A 25,480-nucleotide genomic window follows, 5' to 3' on the forward strand; every position below is an offset into this window, starting at 1 on the left:
GTTCCTCCCCACCTCGCACCAAACCTCTCCACCTCTCTGAATCCCTCAACGCCATCGCCAGCGGCTCGATTGCCAGTGCAAACAACAAGGGGGACAGGGGGCAACCCTGCCTGGTCCCTCGGTAAAGCCGGAAGTACTCCGACCTCCCATTCGTGGCCACGCACGCCATCGGGGCCTCTTATAGCAGCCTTACCCATCTAATAAACCCTTCACCAAATCCAAACCTCCCCAACAACTCCCATAAGTACCCCTACTCCACTCTATCGAAGGCCTTCTCCGCATCCAGCGCCACCACTATCTCTGCCTCCCCCTCAATCGCCGGCATCATGATGACATTCAACAATCTCAGCACATTCGTGTTCAGCTGCCTTCCCTTCACAAAACCTGTCTGGTCCTCGTGTACAACCCCTGGCACACAGTCCTCTATCCTGGTGGCCAGGATTTTTGCCAGCACCTTGGCATTTACGTTGAGGAGAGATATGGGCCTGTATGAACCACACTGCTTTAAAATTAACGAGATCAGCGCCTGCGACATTGTCGGGGGCAAAGTCCCCCCCTTCCCACGCTTCATTAAGTGTCCGCACCAGCAAGGGGCCCACTAGGTCCACAAACTTTTTATAAAATTCCACCGGGAACCCATCCGGCCCCGGTGCCTTCCCTGACTGTATATGCCCAATCCCCTGAACTAGCTCCTCCAGCTCAATTGGCGCACCCAACCCCTCCACCTGCTCCTCCTGCACCTTCGGGAAAGAAAGCCCGTCGAGGAACCTCTCCATTCCCCTCCTCTCCCCCGTTGGCTCCGACCGGTACAGTTCCCCGTAAAAGTCTTTGAAGACCTCATTCACCTCTAACCCCTTCCGCACCACATTCCCACTCTTGTCTCTCACTCCAGGAATTTCCTTAGCCGCATCCCGCTTGCGGAGCTGATGAGCCAGCATCCTACTCGCCTTTTCACCATGTTCGTACACTGCCCCTTGTGCCTTCCTCCACTGTGCCTCCGCCTTTCTAGTGGTCAGCAAATCAAATTTAGCCTGCAGGCTGCGCATTTCCCCCAACAGTCCCTCCTCTGGTGCCTCTGCGTACATCCTGTCTACCTCCAGCATCTTTCCCACCAGTCAATCCCTCTCACTCCTCTCGCTCCTCTCCCTGTGTGCCCGGATGGATATCAGCTCCCCACGAATCACTGTCTTCAGGCCCTCCCAGACCACCCCCACCTGAACCTCCCCCGTATCATTCACCTCGAGGTACCCCTCAATACTTGCCCGGATCCTCCTACACACTTCCTCCTCCACCAACAACCCCACATCCAACCGCCACAACGGACGCTGGTCCCGCACCTCCCCCATCTCCAACTCTATCCAATGCGGAGCGTGGTCGGAGATTGCAATGGCCGAATACTCGGCCTCCTCCACTCTCGGAATCAGTCCCCTACTCACCACGAAGAAGTCTATCCGAGAGTAGACCCTATGTACGTGGGAGAAGAAAGAGTACTCCCTTGCCCTCGGCCTCACAAACCTCCATGGATCCACCCCACCCATCTGGTCCATAAACCCTCTCAGTACCTTGGCCGCCGTCGGCCTCCTGCCCGTCCTAGAGCTGGACCGATCCAGTGATGGATCCAACACCATATTGAAGTCCCCCCCATGATCAGACCTCCCACCTCTAGATCCGGGACCCGTCCCAGCATACGCCTCATAAAGCCCGCATCGTCCCAATTTGGGGCATACACACTTGCAAGTACCACCTTTTCTCCTTGTAGCCTGCCCCTAACCATAACATACCTACCCCCCTTATCCGCCACCACCTCCGATGCCTCAAACGACACATTTTTCCCCACCAGAATCGCCACTCTCCGGTTCTTCACATCCAACCCAGAGTGGAAAACCTGCCCCACCCATCCCTTGCTCAGACGGACCTGGTCCGCCACCTTCAGGTGGGTCTCCTGAAGCATTGCCACATCTGCCTTTAGCCCCTTCAGATGAGCAAGTACCCTCGACCGCTTCACCGGTCCATTCAATCCTCTCGCATTCCAGGTGACCAACCGAATCACAGGGCGTCCTGCCCCCTCCCCCGTCGACTAGCCATAGCCCGTCGACTGCCCGCCCCAGGCCAGCACCCCCTGCCCGACCCAGTCCGCACGGCGACAACACCTCACCTCTGTCCCCCCGGCCCCCACCAGCTCCTTCCTAACCCTACCAGAAGCAACCCGGTATTCCCCTTTCCCCCCCTCCATCCCCCCCCCCCCCCCCAGGCTAGGAACCCTCCTAGCCGCGAACCGTCCTCCATTGTACTTCCGTGGGTCAGCTAACTTCTGCTGACCCCGGAAGCTCCCACCAATAACCCGACCCCTCCCAAAGTGGGATTATCCCCCAATCTATCCCTCCTCCAGGCACCGCTCCAGCGTGGGGAAGAACCAGTTAAGGCCCCGCCTCCCCCCCGTCATCGTCTCCACCCCGCTGCGCGGGAAACCAGAGGAAAGCCCGCGCTTTCGCACTGCCCCACCACACCCTTCTGACGTAGCTCCCAAATACCAGCCCCACTCCATACCCACAACCCGACATAGAATACAACAAACCCCCCCAACCCTCCCCGCAAGATACAAAACTCAAACAATGCCCCACAGCAAAAAAAACATAACAGAACAACACCCCCATAGATAACCATATCAAAATTGCAAAAGTACAAAAAAAAAGAACACAGCAACAGCAGAATCTAGCAATAAAGTATTACAACCGACCCCGCAACCCCCAACCCCTAGTTCAAGTCCAGTTTCTCCGTCCGCACGAAGGCCCATGCCTCCTCCGGGGAATCGAAATAATAATGCCGGTCCGAATAAGTTACCCACAGGCACGCAGGCTGCAACATTCCGAACTTTATCTTTTTCTTGTAAAGCACCTCTTTCGTCCGATTAAACCCGGGCCGCCGCTTAGCCACCTCCGCACTCCAATCCTGGTAGATCCGTACTACCCCATTCTCCCAATTGCTGCTCTTCACCTTCTTGGCCCAGCGCAGCACACTCTCCCGATCACTGTATCGGTGCAACCTCACCAGCACCGCACGCAGGGGTTCATTCTCCTTAGGCCTCCTGGCCAGTACTCTGTGTGCTCCCTCCAGCTCCAAGGGCAGATGGAAAGACCCGGCCACCACTAGCGAGTTCAGCATCGTAGCCACGTAGGTTGTCAGGTCCGACCCCTCCAGCCCCTCCACAAGGCCCAAGATCCGCAGATTTATCCGCCTCATGCGGTGATCAAGCTCCTCGAAGCGTTCCTGCCACTTCTTGTGGAGTGCCTCGTGCCCCTCCACCTTACGAGGATCCCGGCCTCCTCCTCTCGTTCAGTGGCCTGCGCCTGCAACTCCTTGATAGCAGCACCCTGGGTCGTCTGAATCTCCGAGAGCCTTTTGTTCATTTCCTACAGAGAGCTCAGTACCTCAGCCTTGAAGTCTGCAAAACAGCGCAGGAGAGCAGCTTGTTGCTCCAGGGCCCACAGCCTCCACTCCTCTGGAGCTCCGCCGGCCGCCATCTTGGATTCCTTCCCCCGTTTTTTCTGGGGAGCTGCTGCCGTTTTTTCCCCCTTTCCACTCCGAGTTCGAGTCATGGACTGCGGGGAAAGTCGATCAGCACACCTTCTCCCACCGGGAGACGTCGAAAAATTTCCGTTTTGGGCTCTAAAAAGAGCCGAAAAGTCAGTTTAAAACGGGAGCTCCCAAATGTGTGGCTTCCTACGTCATCGCCGCCACCGGAAGTCCCCAAGGCCTCCACAGCCTTATGCGGCAAAGAGTTCCACAGATTCACCACCCTCTGGCTGAAGAGCTTTCTCCTCATCTCTGTTTTAAAGGATCATCCCTTTCGTCTGAGATTGTGTCCTCTGCTTCAAGTTTTCCTTCAAGTGGAAACATCCTCTCCACGTCCAATCTATCCAGGCCTCGCAGTATCCTGTAAGTTTCAATAAGATCCCCCTCATCCTTCTAAACAAAATGAGTACAGACCCAGAGTCCTCAACCGTTCATCATACGACAAGCTGTTCATTCCAGGGATCATTCTTGTGAACCTCCTCTGGATCCTTTCCAAGGCCAGCACATCCTTCCTTAGATATGGGGCCCAAGACGGCTCACAATACTCCAAATGGGATCTGACCAGAGCCTTATACCGCCTCAGAAGTACATCCCTGGTCTTATATTCTAGCCCTCTTGTCATAAATGCTAACATTGCATTTGCCTTCTTAACTGCCGACTGAACCTGCACGTTAACCTTAAGAGAATTGTGAACAAGGACTCCCAAGCCCCTTTGTGCTTCTGCTTTCCGAAGCATTTCCCCATTTGGTAAATAGTCTGTGCCTAAATTCCTCCTTCCAAAGTGCATAACCTCACACTTTCCCACATTGTATTCCATCTGCCACTTCTTTGCCCACTCTCCTAGCCTGTCCATGTCCTTCTGCAGCCCGCCTGCTTCCTCAATACTACCTGCCCCTCTACAGATCTTTGTACCATCTGCAAACTTAGCAACAGTGCCTTCAGTTCCTTCTTCCAGATCATTAATGTATACTGTGAAAAGGTGTGGTCGCAGCACAGACCCCTGAGGCACACCACTAGTCACCGGCTGCCATCCTGAAAAAGACCCCATTATCCCCACTCTCTGCCTACTGCCAGTCAGCCAATCCTCCATCCATGCCAGGATCTTACCCTTAACACCATGGGCTCTTAACTTATTTAAAAATCTCTTATGCGGCATCTTGTCAAAGGCCTTCTGGAAATCTAAATAACTCACATCCACTGGTTCTCCTTTGGCTAACTTCCTTATTACTTCCTCAAAGAACTCTGACAGATTGTCAGACATGACCTCCCTTTGACAAAGCCGTGCTGACTCACTCCTATTTTACCATGCACTTCCAAGTACTCCGCGATCTCATCTTTAATAACGGACTCCAAAATTTACCAATGACCAAAGTCAGGCTAACCGGCCTATAATTTCCGGTCTTCTGCCTCCCTTTTAAACAGTGGTGTTACATTAGCCACTTTCCATTCCTCTGGGACCCTTCCTGCCTCCAGTAATTCCTGAAAGATCACCACCAATGCCTCCACAATCTCCTCCTCCGCTATCTCTTTTAGGACCCTGGGGTGTAGTCCATCCGGTCCAGGTGACTTATCCACCTTCAGACGTTTCAGTTTCCCCAGAACCTTCTCCTTAGTGATGACCACTGCACACACCTCTGCCCCCTTGGTTCTCCTGGAGCTCTGGCATCCCACTGGTGTAAAGTAACTATTCAGTTCATCTGCCATTTCTTTGAGGGCGAAGTATAAATTTTGCGATTTGTTTATCATGTTTGAATAACTCGAATGGGAGATGAATTTTCCTTATTTTCCTTAGCTGCAAAAAAGATGCTTGTTGATTTCTATTCTAAGTAAGTTTGTGAGTATCATTTAACCTTTAACAGTTGGTTATTGTGCAACATTTTAAGGATTCAAATGTTTCTGTTTGTGTGATTGTTCCTCATATGGAATTTCAGTTTGAGTAACGTTACTTCAAGTTTTGGGTACAACAATAGAATCACCAAATGCTCTTAGAATTTCCACATTGCCTTCTACCAAGAGCTGTACACCTCAGAGCCCCCAACGGGGAAGGCTGGGATGAACCAGTTTCTTGACGGACTGGACATAGCAGTTGTGGGAGAGGGCAGAAAACGGGATCTGGAAGCACCACTAGCACTGGGAGAGATCATGGAGAGCATTAGCTCCATGCAGGCGGGGAAGGCGCCGGGACCGGACGGATTCCCGGCGGACTTCTACAAAAAATTTGCGACAGCGCTGGCCCCGCACCTGCGGGAGATGTTCACAGACTCGCTAGCTAGGGGCACACTGCCACCCACGTTAGCACAGGCCTCAATCTCGCTGATACCTAATAAAGACAAAGACCCAACGGAATGTGGGTCATACAGACCCATATCTCTGCTGAACGCAGACGCCAAAATACTGGCCAAAATCCTAGCCAAAAGGCTAGAAGACTGTGTACCTGAGGTGGTCACAGAGGACCAGACGGGCTTTGTCAAAGGTAGACAGCTTACCGCGAACATCAGGCGCCTGCTGAACGTGATAATGACCCCCTCCGGGGAGAGACACAAGAGGTGATCGTCTCCCTGGACGCAGAAAAGGCCTTCGACAGAGTCGAGTGGAAATACCTCATAGAGGTACTGGAGCGGTTCGGGCTTGGAACAGGGTTCACCGCTTGGGTAAAGCTCCTGTACAACGCTCCCATGGCGAGTGTACAGACCAACAATACCAACTCCCAATACTTCCAGCTGCACAGGGGCACCAGACAAGGATGCCCACTGTCCCCGCTGCTGTTCGCACTAGCAATTGAACCGCTAGCAATCGCGCTCAGGGCAGCAAAAAATTGGAGGGGGATCCGAAGGGGAGGTAGAGAGCACAGAGTCTCACTCTATGCGGATGATCTGCTCCTCTATATCTCGGACCCACAAAGCAGCATGGACGGAATCATCACGCTCCTGAAAGAGTTTGGAGCCTTCTCGGGCTACAAACTCAACATGAGCAAAAGTGAGATCTTCCCAGTGCACCTGCAAGGGGGGGGGGGGGGGGGGGGGGGGGGGCAGCACTAAAGGGGCTGCCGTTCAAACAAGCCCGACATAAATTCCGCTACCTGGGGATCCAAATAGCCCATGACTGGAAAGGGATCCACAAATGGAACCTCACCAGCCTGACGGAGGAAGTTAAAAAGGACCTGCAAAGATGGAACACACTCCCGCTCTCCCTCGCGGGGAGAGTTCAGACGATCAAAATGAACGTACTGCCCAGGTTCCTCTTCCTGTTTAGATCCATTCCGATCTACATCCCCAAGGCCTTTTTCAAAGCGCTGGACAAACTCATCATGGCGTTCGTATGGGGGGGTAAAAATGCTAGGATCCCAAAGAAGGTCTTACAAAAAACAAAAACCAGGGGAGGGTTAGCCCTCCTGAATCTACAATTCTACCACTGGGCAGCAACAGCCGAGCGAGTAAGGGGATGGATCCAGGAGCCAGAAGCTGAGTGGGTGCGTGCGGAGGAGGCCTCCTGCATGGGAACCTCCCTCCGGGCCCTCGCCACGGCAGCACTCCCATCCCCACCCAAAAAACACTCCAGCAGCCCAGTGGTGACAGCCACCCTCCAATCCTGGAACCAACTGCGGCAGCAACTTGGCCTGACCAAAATGTCGAACAGGGCTCCCATCTGCAACAACCATAGGTTCACACCAGCACTGACTGACGCCACCTTCAAAAGGTGGAGGCAGGACGGGGGGACACTGACAGTCAGGGACCTATACACGGACGACAGGATCGCAACACTGGACGAACTGACAGAGAAATTTCAGCTAGCTGGGGGGAACGAGCTACGGTACCTGCAGCTCAAAAACTTCCTACGAAAGGAGACAAGGACGTACCCACAACCGCCACGACAGACACTACTGGAAGACCTACTGGACGCAAGTATCCTAGAGAAAGGGAACTGTAGTGACATGTATGACCGACTGGTAGATAGGGACGACACCGTACTGGACGCAACAAGGAGGAAATGGGAGGACGACCTGGGGATGGAGATAGGGTGGGGACTCTGGAGCGAAGCACTGCATAGGGTCAACTCCACCTCCACGTGCGCAAGGCTCAGCCTGACGCAACTAAAAGTGGTACATAGAGCCCACTTAACAAGAACCCGTATGAGTAGGTTCTTCCCGGAGGTGGAAGACAGATGTGAACGGTGCCAAAGAGGCCCGGCCAACCACGCCCACATGTTCTGGTCTTGCCCCAGACTCGTGGAGTACTGGACAGCCTTCTTCGAGGTTATGTCCAAAGTGGTGGGAGTGAGGGTGGAGCCATGCCCGATAGTGGCGGTCTTCGGGGTTTCAGAACAGCCAGATCTATTCCTGGGGAGGAGGGCGGACGCCCTTGCCTTTGCCTCCCTGATCGCCCGCCGTAGAATCCTGTTTGGCTGGCGGTCAGCAGCACCGCCCAGAGCTGCGGACTGGCTGTCCGACCTCTCGGAATCTCTCCAAATGGAGAAAATCAAATTTGCCATCCGAGGGTCGGACGACGGCTTCCACAGAACGTGGGAGCCATTCATGCAACTGTTCCGGGACCTATTTGTGGCCAATGTACAAGAGGAGGAATAGTCGGGGGAAGGTAGCGGGAGGGGGCTACAGGTTCGTTACGGGGGTTCGATGGCTAGCTAAGGCCCAAAACCAAACTAAATAAACATGTTGAGGGGGGGGGGGGGGGGGGGGGCGCAGTTACTACTACGAAGATGCTTACCTGTAAATATGTATGTTAATTTTTGCGTGTTTGTTTTTTTTTTCCTCTCCTAACAATTTGTAATTTGTTCAATATAAAATATGAAAACTGAATAAAAACATTTATAAAAAAAAAAAGAATTTCCACATTTACATAATAAATATGTCAAAGATTGGCAAAATTGAAAGATACATCTATTATGTTAAGGTGACCATCTATCTTATTTCTGCCCAGTTGGAGCAGTTCTTGATGAATGGAAGTCGAATCATCACCTTTCGGAATGGCACAAGAAAGGAGGTCAGTGCAGATGGCCAATCTGTCACTATCACATTCTTCAATGGAGATATGAAAACATTCATGCCAGACCAGAAAGTGGTATGTGCAATTATCGTCTACCGTAGTTGTTGCAAGCCTCAGGAAACACCACAAGTTAATTCAAATATTATTTAAAAAAACACTTTATCACTGCCTTGACATATTTTTACAGACGATGGTTTCAAAATATAATCTATTCATGTTGAGCTCCTTAACTTTCAAGACTTACCGTAAAGATCAATCCATTGGTTTCTTCCTTATGTTTCTCAGAATATAAAACAGCCTAGATTTTTACAATTTAAAAAATATAAAAAATACAACTATCATAACCTGATCTTTAAATTGAATCTCTTTCTTGTCGATATTGGAGGAATCTCTGTGATTTCAGTGAATACAAGAGCAGGGATGTACTTCTGAGGCTGTATACGGCTCTGGTCAGACCCCATTTGGAATATTGTGAGCGGTTTTGGGCCCTGTATGGAAGGAAGGATGTGTTGGCCTTGGAGATGGTCCAGAGGAGGTTCACAAGAATGATCCCCGGAATATCATGAGGAGCCAATGAGGACTCTGGGTCTGTACTTGATGGAACTTAGAAGGATGAGGGGGGATCTCATTGAAACTTACAGAATACTGAGAGACCGAGAAGGAGTGAATGTGGAGAGGATGTGGAGAGAATAATCTAGAACCCAAGGGCACAGCCTAAGATTGAAGGGACAATCCTTTAAAACAGAGATGAGGAGGAATTTCTTCAGCCAGAGAGTGGTGAATGTGTGGAACTCATTGCCACAGAAGGCTGTGGAAGCCAAGTCACTGAGTGTCTTTAAGACAGAGATAGATAGGTTCTTGATTAATAAGGGGACCAGGGGTTATGAGGAGAAGGCAGGAGAATGGGGATGAGAAACCTATCAGCCTGATTGAATGGCGGAGCAGACTAGATGGGCCAAATGGCCTAATTGTACTCCTATGCCTTTGGTCTTATCCCAGAATCTTGCAACACATACTGGGGGCTGGTTTAGCTCAGTTGGTTGCACAGCTGGTTTGTGATGCAGAATAAGGCCAACCGCATGGGTTCAATTGCCGTATTGGCGGATGTTATTCATGAAGGCCCCACCTTCTCAACCTTGCCCCTCGCCTGAGGTTTGGTGATCACGAGGTTAAATCACCACCAGTCAGCTCTCCCCCCTCAAAGGCGAAAGCAGACTATGGTTATCTGGGGCATGGCACTTTATTTAGGTAAACCATTTTTGATGAGACATCCATTTAAATTTAAACTCATTGAAAATAAGGTGAGAAGATGGTATGGATATTATTTGAGACAAATTAAAAGTGATGAATACAGCCCGCCACATATTCATTGCTCACAGCCGCGTTCTTACCTCTCACTAAGAAATTATTTGTTGTTGGGGGCAGCAGGAGCAGAGCAATAGAAGGGTCAAGATTTCAGGATGCACTCACTATCCATGTAACAGGGTGTACAAACAGATGGTCAGAAGACCAGCACCTCTTGGAGCTTAATAGGCCAGCATAATTTCCATTCACTACTCTTCCCAAAACACCGACCTCCATGTTTGCTGATACAAAGCTGTGTTGTAACCAATCATTCACCATTGTATATCACCTCATTCGTTCCTATTAATTCATGCCTTCCCAGTCATCAGGCAGCAACTGAAATGGCAAATTCTCACAACCAAGAATAGGCAACCTAGCAAAGTGGTAGAAAAGTAATAGAATGCTTGTTATTCTTTTACAGGATTTAGGAGTCGCTGGCTAAGCTAGCATTTTTATTGACCATCTCTAATTTTACTTGAGAAGGTGGTCTTGAACTGCTGCAGTCCATGTGGTGTAAGTACACAAACTATGCTATTAGGGAGGAGTTCCAGGACTTTGACCCAGCGACAGTGAAGGAACGACAATATAGTTCCCAGTCAGGATAGCGTGTGGCTTGGAGGGGAATGGGCAGGTGGCGATGTTCCTGTTCCTTTGTCCTTCTAGGTGGTAGAGGTTGCAGGTTTGGAGTGTGCTGTTGAAGGACCCTTGGTGAGGTCTTTCCATATCAAGTATGCAGATATCAAGTGAGAGATCCATTAGACAGTTGAAAGTTTATTATTGTCATCCCCACATGGCTCCTAAGATCTGCCCATGGTAGATACTGGGAAAGTAGCTACGGAAGTGGCATGGCTGGTATATGGAAGGGGCTTATAGGTATGAGGGGGATGATTCATAGAATCACAGAATTTACAGTGCAAAAGGAGGCCATTTGGCCCATCGAATCTGCACCAGCACTTGGAAAGAGCACCCTACTTAAGCCCATGCCTCCACCCTATCCCCATAACCCAGTAACCCCATCTAACCTTTTTTGACACCAAGGGCAATTTATCATGGCCAATCCACCTAACCTGCACATCTTTGGACTGTGGGAGGAAACCGGAGCACCCGGAGAAACCCACGCAGATTAATAACAATCTTTATCACAAATAGGCTTACATTAACACTGCAATAAAGTTACCGTGAAAATGCACTAGGCATCCATTAAACTGAGGCAGGTATGCCAAGTCAGAAAATTTCTAGACTTGAGCTACTTGCTTCAGTCGTGAAAATCCAAGATCTAATTATTTGATACATCTCTGAACGAAATAAACAATCTCTTTTTAGAATCCCTTATATTTTCAGGCCATATGCAAAGATTTTTATTCCGATCAGAATACAAGACCAAGGAGGTCAATTTAAAACTTTACACATTGCTGATTAGATCTCAGCTAGAGTATTGTGTCCAAATCTGTACCCCAAACTTTGGAAAGGAATTCATGGGGATGGTGCAGAGGAGATTTAACAGAATGCAATGCAGTTACCTGATGAGAATGGAAAAGCAAGGGTTGTTTTCCTTAGAGAAAAGAAGTTAAAGGGAAGATTTAGTCAAGATGTACAAAATTGTTAGAGCTGGCAAATTAACCATCCTTTACCCCTGACCGCATGACTCACCATATGCTGATCTCAATTCTATATTGGCCTCCAGGGTATGTGCAGTGCCAGTATCTGAGCTGGTAACCACAGGTGTCAGATCAAGTGACAGTGCCTCTACAATAGTGCTGTGCTGTGGCTCTCTACTTCTCTGTAAGGTTATTAGAGTTCTCGTTGGACTGATACCAGATCCTTGAGTCCAGAACCCAGGGTTTGACGTCTCTATCCACCTGCTCCCACTCCTTCTGGGAGTGCCTCATCAGGGCCTCCTAGCGCCCATGGAACCATGGCCGCTATCATCCTACCCACTTCCTCCATTATTAATGTCTCCAGTGCTATGTCCATCATGCTGGAACCCTCTCTCTGCCCTGGTGTTCACTTGGACATCATTTGAATTGCGGTATTATTCTTCAGTGCAGCTTCCCATTAAAGGAAGATTGCCTTTGACAACAGCACATTAGCTGCATACCATTGTTTCTGAACAAGCTACTGGGCTGCCCTGCTGAATGCAGAGACAACCAGCAGTGTTAAGAAGAAGCGAGTGGCACTAAACATCCGCACCAGATGATACAATCACGCAGATGAGGCATGCATCAAATTTAATTTCTCACCCACAGTGTCAGCTTCGCGTGTTGAACCTCGCTACACATGGTTTGTACATCAACAAAAGTAAGGGCCTTCGCATATGGAAAATGAAAATCGCTTATTGTCACGAGTAGGCTTCAATGAAGTTACTGTGAAAAGCCCCTAGTCGCCACATTCCGGCGCCTGTCCGGGGAGGCTGGTACGGGAATCGAACCGTGCTGCTGGCCTGCTTGGTCTGCTTTAAAAGCCAGCGATTTAGCTGTGTGAGCTAAACCAGAAGGAAGTAATCAAAATGAAAATTGCTTAAAGAAATGAGTATCTAAAATAAGTAAGATCTTCTGGACTCTTGCAGATTTACTACTATGCTGATGCAAAGACAACTCATACTACATATCCAAATGGAATGGAGATGTTACAGTTTCCCAATAACCAGATAGGTGGGTGTTTTATTAAGCCAAAGTGAATAATGATTCATGATTTGCATTCGATTTGTTTTTTATCAGTCATTTCTTAGCTCTTTCTCTGCTTAGCCCTGGAAAGATACTCCATAGCCATCTAAGCTTTCCCTAAAACTGTAAAAAAAGTATAGCCCTCTCTTTAATTGTCTGCATCTTTAAAAAAAATAATACGCACACAAGCATCTGTTCCAAAGCTAGCACGTATCTTCCACATGTCAGCCCTGTAGCACAGTGGGAAGCATGGTAGCACAGTGGTTAGCACAGTTTCTTCACAGCTCCAGGGTCCCAGGTTCGATTCCCGGCTTGGGTCACTGACTGTACGGAGTCTGCACATCCTCCCCGTGTGTGCGTGGGTTTCCTCCGGGTGCTCTGGTTTCCTCCCACACTCCAAAGATGTGCAGGTTAGGTGGATTGGCCATGATAAATTGCCTTAGTCCAAAAAGGTTGGGTGAGGTTACTGGGTTACGGGGATCGGGTGGAGATGTGGGCTTGGGTGTTCTTTCCAAGAGCCAGTGCAGACTCGATGGGCCGAATGGCCTCCTTCTGCACTGTAAAATCTATGATTCTATGTCCAAATGGGTCACTGTCTGTGCGGAGCTGCACGTTCTCCCTGTGTGTGCGTGGGTTTCCTCCGGATGCTCTGGTTTCCTCCCACAGTCCAAAGATGTGCAGTTTAGGCGGATTGGCCATGATAAATTGCCTTTAGTGTCCAAAAAGGTTAGGTGGGGTTACTGGGTTACAGGGATCGGGAGGAGATGTGGGCTTCAGTAGGGTGCTCTTTCAAAGGGCTGGTGCAGACAGTGGGCCGAATGGCCTCCTGTACTGTAAATTCTATGATTCTATGCATAACTATGATCATAAGCTGACTACATAAAAATTGGGTACAACATCTGGTAAAAATTTGCATCTGATCAGAACATTTACATATATTGGAAAATTCAGACTTGTATGTCAGAAAACTAATCAACTGTGAGACATTGAAAATAGACTTCCATTTAAAGGGTGCTCACGTTTTGAGTCTGGATGACTCTTTGACAAAGCTGGAGAGAACTGGAAATGGGGTCAGATTTATACAGTTATGGGGGACTGTAAAGCAGTGGGGGGGGGGGGGTGGATAGGTGTCAGCAATACAAACAATAAATGTGTTTCTAAACATCATCACTTTTCTGTTGTAAGACATATGTGATACTCAATTACATTGATATTGAATTCAAGCAAAAAAATAAATGTTTTGATGACGGTGTTTGATTCGGAGAATTTCAATACTCCTCTTTAAACAGTGCAATAGGAAATATTTACACCTATCTGAAAAGGCTGACAGCCAAAATAATCATCTAACCTTAAAGGCAATGTAGTACTCCCTCAGTACTGCACTGAAATGTCAACCTAGATTATTCATCGCCTGAAGTAAAGTTTGAATTCATGAACTATTAACTCAAAGCCAAGTTGACATTCTGATACAAGCATGTCTTTGCACCTGATATTCACATAAATATACTTCCAACGCAAGTCAATCGAGAACCTGTGAAAACAGGGAACTCCCTGGTTGGGTGGGATTGGTGTCAAATGTGATGAAACCGAAAATTGGCAAGTCATGTTGGTCCACTCCAACACTATTAGTTCTTGCATTTTCATGTTTTCAAATGACAGTTCTCTTATGATCTTGGTGATACATTATTTCTTGTCTTTCAGAAAAGCATTACCCTGATGGTAAGAAGGAAATACTATTTCCAGACCAGACAGTCAAACATCTTTTTCCTGATGGTCATGAAAAGAGCATATTCCCAGATGGAACAATAGTGAATCTGCAGAAGTAAGTGTATTTTCAGTGTTGAATTGTGTGTCTCTCTGCTATTTTCCTGGTGAATTGTGTTCCTCTTCTATTCCCCTGTGTAACCAAGTGTATTTTTCTCCTATTCTCTCTGAGTTGTTGCATGTTCAGGTGTATATGCCTTTGACTCTTGCCTGCGATCCATTTTTATTCCTGATAATCTTGATTATTGTCACAAGTAGGCTTACATTAACACTGCAATGAAGTTACTGAGAAAATCCCCTAGTCACCACATTCCGGTGCCTGTTCGGGTACACGGAGGGAGAATTCAGAATGTCCAAATGATCTAACCAGCATGTCTTTCGGGACTTGTGGGCAGAGACCGGAGCACCCGGAGGAAACCCACGCAGACACAGGGAGAACGATCAGACTCCTGCACTGCCACCTATCCAATCCAAATTATAATTAATAGCTTTTCCTTGTTAACTGATTGTTCATGATTTGTTATGTACATTGTTGCTTGGAGGTATTCATAGTTTCTTATCAAAATCCACAGAATTATACAATACAGAAGAAGCCCTTCAGTTCATCAAGCCTGCAAAAAATTACTCTAAATCCACACTAATTCCACTTCCCAGTGCTTGGCCCATTGCCTTGAATGGTATGGCATTTCAAGTGTTCATCCAACTGCTTTTTAAAGATTGTGAAGTTTCCTGCCTCAGCTATCCTCCAGGCACCTCTGGGTGGAAAATACTTTCCTAAAATCACCTCTTAATCCACTGCTTTTCACCTTAAATTGATGCCCCCTTGTCATTGTCCCTTCAACTGAGGGGAACAACTGCTTTCTATCCATCCTGTCCATGTCCATCATAATCTTATACACTTCAATCATGCCCCTCTCAGCCTTCTCTGCTCCAAAGAAAAGAGCCCAAGCTTATCCAGCCTCTCTTCATAGCTAAAATGCTCCATCGCAGGCAATTTTCTGCTGAATTTCCTTTGCACCCTCTCCAGTGCAATCGCATTCTTCCTAAAGTGCGGTGACCGGAACTGAACACTGTACTCCAGCTGTAGTTTAACCAAAATCCTGTATAGCTCCAGCATAACCTCCCTGTTCTTATAGTCCACGCCACAACTGATAAAGGCAAGTGCTCCGTATGCCTTCTTTTTTTTTAATAAACAATTTTATTGAGGTAGTTTTTGGCTTTATAAACAGTTACAGACATCATCAGAAAGGAAGCAAAAAAGGCAAAAATGTGCACGTACTTTCAATACTTCCATCGTAACATATTGCACAAGCCCGCTCCTCTCCCACCGGTACTACCCGCCATATTTTCCCTCCTACTCTACTCTACCCCTCCCCCCACCCCCCTGCTGACGCTCACTCTCCTGCAAAGAAGTCAATAAATGGTTGCCACCTCCGGGTGAACCCCTGCACAGATCCCCTCAAGGCAAACTTAATTTTTTCCATCCCCAGGAAACTCGACATGTCCGCAAGCCACCACTCAGTCTTCGGGGGCTTTGAGTCCCTCCACGCCAATAATATTCGTCGCCGGGCTTTCAGGGAAGCAAAGGCCAGCACATCGGCCTCTTTCTCCCCCTGGACGCCCGGGTCTTCCGAAACCCCAAAAATTGCCACCCCTGGACTCATCACCACTCTTGTTTTTAGCACCTGGGACATGACCCCCGCAAATCCCTCCCAGTACCCCCTCAGCTCAGGGCATGCCCAAAACATGTGAACATGGTTTGCTGGTCCTCCCGCGCACCTAGCGCATTTGTCCTCTATCCCGAAAAATTTGCTCATCCGAGCCACCGTCATATGGGCCCGGTGAACGACCTTAAATTGGATCAGCCCGAGCCTAGCACATGTCGCGGACGAGTTTACCCTACTCAGGGCCTCTGCCCACAGCCCATCCTCCATTTCCCCGCCTATCTCCTCCTCCCATTTAAGTTTCAGTTCCTCTGTCTGGGAACCTTCCTCCCTCATAAGCACCTTATATATGCCTGAGACTCTGCCCTCCCCTTCTTCCCTCCTAGAGACTATTCTGTCGAGGATCCCCATTGGCGGGAGGCGTGGGAAAGATGGGACCTGTCTACGAACAAAGTCCCGCAACTGTAGGTATCTAAAATCATTTCCCCTCACCAACCCAAATTTCTCCTCCAAGCTCCTCAAACTCGCGAAGCTCCCTTCCAGGAACATATCACCCACCCTTCCCGCCCCTGCTCGCCGCCATACTCGGAACCCCCCATCCATACTGCCGGGGGCAAACCGATGGTTGTCGCAGATTGGCGCCCAGACAGACGCCCCCATCTCCCCCACATGCCTCCTCCACTGGCCCCATATCCGCAGGGTCGCCACCACTACCGGGCTGGTGGTATACTTGGCCAGCGGCAGCGGTAGAGGAGCCGTGACCAGGTCTTCCAAGCTGGAGCCCCTGCACGAAGCCGCCTCCACCTGCTCCCAAATAGACTCCGTACCCACCATCCACTTCCTTATCATAGCGATGTTGGCCGCCCAGTAATAATTGACCAGACTCGGCAAAGCCAGCCCTCCCTCGCTGCGGTTCCTCTCCAACATCGCCTTCTTCACCCGCGGAGACTTTCCCGCCCTGACAAAGCTCATGATCAGCCCGTTAACTCTTTTGAAGAAGGACTGTGGGATAAAGATTGGGAGGCACTGAAAAATAAACAAAAATCGAGGGAGGATTGTCATCTTTACAGTCTGCACCCTCCCTGCCAGCGACAGCGGGAGTGCATCCCATCTCCGAAACTCTCCCTTCATTTGCTCCACCACCCTGGCCAAATTTAACTTATGCAGCCTGCCCCAGTCTCGTGCCACCTGGATTCCCAAATACCGGAAATTTTCCTCAACTAGCCTAAACGGTAGCCCTCTCAATCTGTTCTCCTGGCCCCTTGCCTGGACCACAAACATTTCACTCTTGACCGTATTTAATTTGTATCCTGAGAACTGGCCGAACTCCCTCAGCATTCCCAGTATAGTTCCCATCCCGGCCACTGGGTCCGACACGTACAGGAGAGGGTCGTCTGCATAAAAAGAAACCCTGTGTTCAACCCCGCCCCTCACCATCCCCTTCCAACCCTCTGCGGCTCTCAGCGCAATCGCCAGCGGCTCTATGGCCAGCGCAAACAGCAGTGGGGAGAGCGGGCAGCCCTGCCTGGTCCCTCGGTACAACCTAAAGTACTCCGACACTTCTCTGTTGGTCCTGACGCTGGCCCTCGGGGCCTGATATAATAATTTGATCCAATCCACCAATCCCTCCCCGAACCCAAACCGTCCGAGCACCTCCCATAGATAGTCCCACTCCACCCGGTCAAAGGCCTTCTCCGCGTCCATTGCCACCACTACCTCCACCTCTCTACCCGCCGGGGGCATCATTATCACATTGAGCAATCTCCTCAGATTGGCCGCCAGTTGCCTACCTTTCACGAACCCCATTTGATCCTCCCCAATCACCTCCGGTACACAGTCCTCCATTCTCCCCGCCAGTACCTTTGCCAGGAGCTTGGCGTCTACATTAATCAGGGAGATTGGCCTGTAGGACCCGCACACCTCCGGGTCTTTACCCCGCTTCAATATCAGAGATATGGTGGCTTGTGACATTGTCGGCGGCAGGGTCCCTCTGTCCCTTGCCTCATTGAAAACCCTCGCCAAGACCGGGCCCACCAGCTCAGAGAACTTCCTATAAAACTCTACTGGGTATCCATCCGGCCCCGGGGACTTCCCCGACTGCATGGCCTTTAGGCCCCCCAATACCTCCTCTACTCTAATCGGGGCCCCCAGCTCTTCCACTCGCCCCCCCCCCCAACTGTTGGGAATGTTAACCCATCCAGAAACCTTTTCATCCCCTCTGGTTCTTCTGGCGGCTCCGAAGTATACAGCTTACGATAGAAGTCCCGGAATACCCTATTCAATTCTGCCGGATACTCCACTTTGCGCCCCCCCTCGTCTCTCACTCTACCTATTTCCCTGGCCGCCTCCCTCCTCCTGAGTTGCTGCGCTAACAGTCTGCTGGCCTTTTCCCCATACTCGTACACCACTCCCCTCGCCTTCCTAAGCTGTTCCACGGCCCTGCTCGTGGATAGTGCCCCCAGTTCCGCCTGTAGTCTCTGCCTCTCCCTGAGTAAAACCTCCCCCGGGGACTCCGCGTGCTCTTCATCTATCCGACCCATTTCCCTGACCAATCTGTCCATCTCTGCCCGGTCTGCCTTGGCTCTGTGGGCCCCAATTGAAATCAGCTCCCCCCGCACTACTGCCTTTAGCGCCTCCCACACGGTCGCCGCTGAGACCTCCCCAGTGTCATTCACCTGCAGGTAATTTTTTATACATTTCCGAAGCCTCTCGCAGATCCCCTCCTCCGAAAGCAGTCCCACATCTAGCCTCCATTGCGGGCGTTAATAACTCGCTCCCCCGAACTGCAGGTCCACCCAATGCGGGGCATGGTCTGAAATGGTAATTGCTGAGTATTCCGTGTTCTTTACCTCCCCCATACAGTCCCTGCTTAGTACAAAGAAATCTATCCTGGAATATACTTTATGGACGTGCGAGGAAAACGAGTAGCCCCTTCCTGTTGGCTGTCCCTCTCTCCAGGGGTCCACTGCCCCCATTTGCTCCATAAACCCTTTCAGCTCCCTTGCCATTGCTGAGAGTCTACCCGTTCTGGGACACGACCGATCCAAAGTCGGGTCAAGGACCATGTTAAAGTCCCCTCCCATTATTAGCCTACCAGAATCCAAGTCCGGGATCTTCCCCAGCACTCTTTTAATGAAGTCCACGTCATCCCAGTTCGGGGCATATATATTCACCAGCACCACTCTTCTCCCCTCCAGTCTGCCCCGTACCATCAGGTATCTGCCCCCCCCTGTCTGCGGATATGCCCTCTGCCTCAAATTGCACGCGCTTGTTGATCATGATTGCCACCCCTCTGGACTTCGAGTCCAAGTCCGAGTGGAAGACTTGGCTAATCCAGCCCTTCCTTAGCCTGGTCTGGTCAGACACTTTCAGATGTGTCTCCTGCAACATAATTACGTTTGCCCTCGGGGCCCGCAAGTGCGCGAACACCCGCGCCCTCTTAACCAGCCCATTCAGTCCCTTAACGTTCCAGGTGATCAGCCTGGTCGGGGGGCACATCCCACCCCTCCGTATGCCTTCTTAACTGCCTTATTAACCTGTCCTGCGCCTTCAAGGATCTGCAGACAAGAACCCAAAGATTCCTCTGAGTTTCCTCATGCCCTGCCATCCATTGAATACCCCCTTGTCATGTTACTCCTTCCAAAGTGCATCACCTCATACTTTTCAGGGTTAAATTCTATGTGCAACTGATCTACCCATCTGACCATTCCGTCTATATCCACCTGTAACCTAAGATCTTCTTCTTCACTGTCAACTACCCGGCCAATCTTCGTGTCATCTGCAAACTTCCTTGTCATCCTCCCCACATTTTCTTCGATATCGTTTGTACAAATCACAGACAGTAAGGGACCCAGCACTGATCCCTGTGGTAAGCCACTGGACACCAGCCTCCAGTCACACAAACAGCCTTCGATCACTACACTCTGTCTCCTATCACTAAGCCAAATTAGGACCCAACTTGCCACCTTACTCTGGATGCCATGTGCTTTTACCTTTATCAGTCTCCCATGTGGTGTCAAAGGCATTGCTGAAATCCATATTAATGGCATCAACTGCACTACCCTCATCTATACATCTGGTCACCTCTTCAATCAAGCAAATTTGTTAGGCATGACCTCCCTCTGACAAAGCCATGCTAATTGTCCCTGATCAAACCCTGCCTTACCAAGTGAGAATCCTTCAGAATTTTATTCAATAGTTTCCCAATCACTGAACTGAGACTCACTGTTCTGTAATTTCCTGATTTATCTCTACCACTCTTCTTGAAAAGTGGAATCGAATTAGCTGTCCTCCGGTACCTCCCCTACTTTTGTTGCTTTCACAACATATTGATGGTTAAATAATTTCCAAATGTAATATATTCATGTATTGGAAAGATTACTTCCTCGGCTATTCACTTGGAAGCAAACAAACCTCACAACGTACATCCTCTCCTGTGGACACTACACCCTGCCATTTCTATCTTTCCCGAACTCCACCGATTCTCTGTGACTCAGTGAACTAACTTAATTCAACATCCTTGCTTTGAAATCCTCCATGCCTTGCCACACAAATGATCTCAACTGTCTGCTGCAGCCATGAATCTTCACATGGATTCTCCATTCCTCAGATTACTGATAGATAATCCATTTTCTCCTTTTTCTCCATTGCCATTTAAGTACAGGCTGGTTAAACTGCAGGATTGTTGTCCTTGTAAGAGATTGGCTAAAAGCTTTTAGTTCATCAGTACCTAATGGTGCCCTGATAAAGGAACCATAGAACATAGAACATAGAACAGTACAGCACAGAACAGGCCCTTCGGCCCTCGATGTTGTGCCGAGCAATGATCACCCCACTTAAACCCACGTAACCTGTATACCCGTAACCCAACAATCCCCCCATTAACCTTACACTACGGGCAATTTAGCATGGCCAATCCACCTAACCCGCACATCTTTGGACTGTGGGAGGAAACCGGAGCACCCGGATGTCAATATTAACCATGTCAATATTACACACACAACCTTTATGTTTTCTTTCCCAAAAAGTTACTATTTTGGTGTTCAAGTACCACAATCAATGTGTTTGGTTTCTGAACATTTGTTTTTTTCTTAGAAATGGAGATAAAATGATTGAATTCAACAATGGGCAGAGGGAGATCCACACGTCCCAGTATAAACGCAGGGAGTACCCTGATGGAACCATAAAGACTGTGTATTCTAACGGGCGGCAGGAAACAAAGTACTCCACAGGACGTGTCCGAATAAAAGACAAAGAAGGAAATATCATTCTGGATAAAAAGTGACTTATGAGGCATCTGTTTTCTACCATATTGAATGTTTGTGTAGGATTTGAGGGGTAGGAGTGGTAGGAAAGAGTTGCAATCCTCTTGTGTTAGAGAAAATCAATCCAGCGATTTCATCCTAATTTCAATTCTTTTCTAAAGATTTGTATTCACTACAAAATATAGAACCCCTACAGTGCAGAAGGAGGGCACCAACCCTCCAATAGGGCACCCCACCCAGGCCCATTCCCCTGCCCTATCCCTGTAACCCATACATTCTTGGACTGTGGGAGGAAACCAGAGACCTGGAGGAAACCCACGCAGACACTGGGAGAACATGCAGACTCCGCACAGTCACCCAGGACCCGGACCCTGGAGTGTGAGGCAGCAGTGTTAACCGTTGTGCCATCAAACCACCCTTACTCAGGATCTGAGCCGCATATTTGCTTAACAAATTTGTTGACTTGGATAAACAGTGCATCTTTCTGTGTACAGAGAATGAGCTTTAGTTAGAAAAAAAAACAGATTGAAAATATCCTGATGTAGGGCTGTCACCCTCTTGGCCTCCCAGAGTCCCTTATTAAAGGGAGCTGTTCCAAACAATCTGGAAGAAAAATCAAAGGGACATTAAAGTTAGATTTTTCATTTTTGTTTTTAAATATAAAAATATTTGAGAAGGACAATAGAGCTGTTTATGAACTGGGTGGGCCAGATGGAGATGGGATGTTGTGTGATAAAACCATCAGGCACACAACCAGCCAGATCTATTATGATGTTGTTATTGTTTTACTCTATAGTTATCGTACATTTATGACCTTCATTCGCTATACATAATAAGATATTCTTTTTCAAATTTTCATCACATGCAACACACTGTGCACAATCACAAAAACAAATGAGAAACTTTGAGAACACAGGACCTCACAGTAAAGTGAAAGCTACCAGGGAAAATAATTAATCTCAAAAATATTAATTTTTAGAATGTTTTTGTACACCCTTTACATAGAATTACTTAAATTACATCAAATGTATAGTGCAGAAACAAGCCATTCAGCCCAACTGGGTGTTCAGTTCCATTTGCAGCACCGCCGATAATGAAGCAGCCATGCCTACAGCAAGATGTGGACAATATTTAGGCTTTGCCTGATAAATGGCACGTAATATTCGTGCCACTCAAGTACCAGGTATTGACAATCCCCCCCCCCCCCTTACAAGGGAGGGTCTAACTACCTCTGCTTGATATTCAGTGACATTACCCTCTCTGAATCCCCCACCATCAACATCCTGGTGATCACATTGACCAGAAGCTCAATGGAACCAGCCATATAAATATTGTGGTTACAAGAGCAGGTCTGAGGCTGGCAATTCTGCAGCAATTAACTCGCCTTCAGACTCGCCAAAGCCTCGCAAGGCACAAGTCAGGAGTGTGATGATTCTTATCTACTTGCCTGGATGAATGTAGCTCAAACAACACTCAATGCCATCAGATCAAAACAGCCTACTTGATTGGCACCCCATCCACCATCTTAAATATTCCCGTCCTTCACCGTGACTGCAGTGCAGCCATTCTCCAAGGCTTCTTCAACAACACCTTCCAAAATTGTGAAGTCTGCCACCTAGAGGGTCAAGGCAATCAGGCCAATGTTAACACTATTACCTGCATGTTCCTCTCCAAGCAACACACCATCCTTTCTTCTTCGTCACTGGGTCCAAATCTTGAAACTCCTTTCCTAACAGGTGTATCTTCACCACAAGGATTGCAGACATTCAAGAAGGCAGCTCACCACCACCTATCCAATGACAATTAAGGATGGACAATAAACACAGGCTTTTGCCAGTGATATCCTTCTTCACCCAAAGGGTTGTGAATCTATGGAATTCCTTGCCCAGTGAAGCAGTTGAGGCTCCTTCATTACATGTTTTTAAGTTAAAGATAGATAGTTTTTTGAAGAATAAAGGGATTAAGGGTTATGGTGTTCGGGCCAGAAAGTGGAGCTGAGTCCACAAAAGATCAGCCATGATCTAATTGAATGGCAGAGCAGGCTCGAGGGGCCAGATGGCCTACTCCTGCTCCTAGTTCTTACGTTCTTATGTTCTTTATCCACATCCCACGAACAAATAAACCACTCTGCCTAATTTTACATTTCATTTCCTGAGATGAATCATTCAAAAACATAAACCCAAAATGATTGGACCTTTAAAGTGGTTACACATGAGCCTACACAGCATCACAAAAGTGGTTCCTGTTGATAATTAAACTATGGCACATGGACACCTATTAAACTAGCAGTCAGTCCACAGCTGTGATGTTATGTAAAGTATGTAAGATTTGTAACTAGTAACTTATTCTGTGGCAAGTTTTACAGCTTCAGCAATTAGATATTAATATATTTTGACCATAATTTTTAAAAATACCCATGGTGAAAACTGAGTTTTCATTATATTGTTCTTCAATTAAATATTTTTGAAAAATGGATTGTACACAAGATGGCAACTGCTGGATAACCAGAGCAAAAGAAGTATGGAATGAGCACAATATTTGTCACTGTTACATCCAGATTTGACTACTCCAGTGTTCTTTTGACAGCAACATATCTTCTACCTATATTAACATCAGCTCATCCAAAGCTACCTACATCCTAACTCGCATGAAATCCTTTTCAATCACCACCTCAATGATTGCTAGCCTACACTGGTCCCTGGATCAGCACCACTTTTGTCACTACCAAGGTAAATGGTTCAAGTTAGGAAATTTCCCGACGGGCAGACCCATGTCTGTTTAAAGGGCCTTAATAGGCCCAATTTTCACTCTGGGGAGGAGGCAGCAGGATGAAATTGGGCTCAACAACCCCAGAAGCAGATTGTAGGTGATCACAGGGGATAGGAGTGGGCTGGTTAGAAGGTCTACCTTGGTTCTCTGGGATTTTATCCCAATTGTTTTAGAGGTTAATAAGGCTCTCTAGACCTTTTCTCTCACCCCCCCCCCCCCACCCTCCATGCCAACTGGTGCCCCCACCAACCCCCAAACCCCCTCATACTCCCATGTCCTTTCCATGCCAACTCATGCCACCTCCATAGCCACATATCCAACATGCACCAAGGGAAGACCTCAGAGACCATGTGGAGATAAAAAAATAAATAAACTTCTAGCAATCTAGTAGAGCTCTCACTCATACGTGCTTTATGTAGAAAAATGTAATTAACAAAACCCATTAAAAGATTTAAAATCCCAATAGTCCCTCACACCACTGAGATAAGTGCTCTTGAAACTCAGCCAAATATTCATAATGATCTCAGCTGTAATAATAACCAATTGGAAATCTCAACCAAGAACTGTATTGAAACTGCAGGAACAGATGGTTTTACTTTCTAACCTACGCCAAATAGCCTGTCAGTCAAAAGTAGTTGAACAGAGAATGTTTTTTAAACTCTAACTGATGGTTTCTGTATTTTTTCTTTCATTTTAAAGAGCTGGGTTTTAAATAACTTCAGATCACAATACTTAAACAGACCTTATCTGCACGTCAAGAACACTTACATCTATTCCATACATTTGTGACCCCCACATCCAGGATAAGGCCCTTGGACTAGTAAAAGTGGAGCGGATGCCCCTGTTGGCAGTGGGATTCTCCATACCGACAGCCGGCCAATGGGGTTTCCCATTGTACGCCCCCCCCCCCCCCCCCCCCCCCCCCCCCCCGCTGCCGGGAATCCACAGGCGGGAGTGCACTGCCGGCGAAATGGAGGATCCCGCTGATGGAGAATCCAGGACCGGGTCCTATTGGAAATGGAGGCACGACCTCCATATCCAGGTCCTGCCAAATGTTTTAAAGGTCTTCGGAGTCAGCCCAACTCCATCCATATCACGCACTTTGATATTGAAATTCTCATCCTTCTATTTAAGTAGCCCAGCCTCCCCGGACAGGCGCCGGAATGTGGCGACTAGGGGCTTTTCACAGTAACTTCATTGAAGCCTACTCGTGACAATAAGCGATTTTCATTTTCATTTCAAGTACCTCCTTGATCTCATCATTCTCTCTCTACCCTCCTCCACTGCTTCTGCATTCCTCCAATTCTGGCTTTCTACACATCTTGGGCGGATTTCTCCGTCCCGCTGAACCAGATTCCTGGTGCGGCACGCCATCGGGAATCTCCGTTTCGCCGGCTGGTCAATGGAATTTCCCATTGTGTGGTAGCCTCATGCCTTCT

The 25,480-nt window shown here is 48.4% G+C and overlaps 1 protein-coding gene across 1 annotated transcript in view; it reads left to right on the forward strand.

Moving 5' to 3' along the window:
- Nucleotides 1-21,292, forward strand: part of LOC119962740 (centromere protein J-like) — a 168,038-nt gene extending 146,746 nt beyond the window's left edge. Inside the window, exons 14-17 of the mRNA XM_038790792.1 lie at nucleotides 8,508-8,648; nucleotides 12,484-12,568; nucleotides 14,282-14,402; nucleotides 21,103-21,292. Of these exons, the coding sequence (XP_038646720.1) occupies nucleotides 8,508-8,648; nucleotides 12,484-12,568; nucleotides 14,282-14,402; nucleotides 21,103-21,292 (537 nt within the window). The remainder of the gene's footprint in view (nucleotides 1-8,507; nucleotides 8,649-12,483; nucleotides 12,569-14,281; nucleotides 14,403-21,102) is intronic.
- Nucleotides 21,293-25,480: the final 4,188 nt, after the last annotated feature.

This window comes from Scyliorhinus canicula, chromosome 1 (genome assembly GCF_902713615.1).
Source record: "Scyliorhinus canicula chromosome 1, sScyCan1.1, whole genome shotgun sequence".
Classification (NCBI taxonomy): Eukaryota; Metazoa; Chordata; class Chondrichthyes; order Carcharhiniformes; family Scyliorhinidae; genus Scyliorhinus; species Scyliorhinus canicula.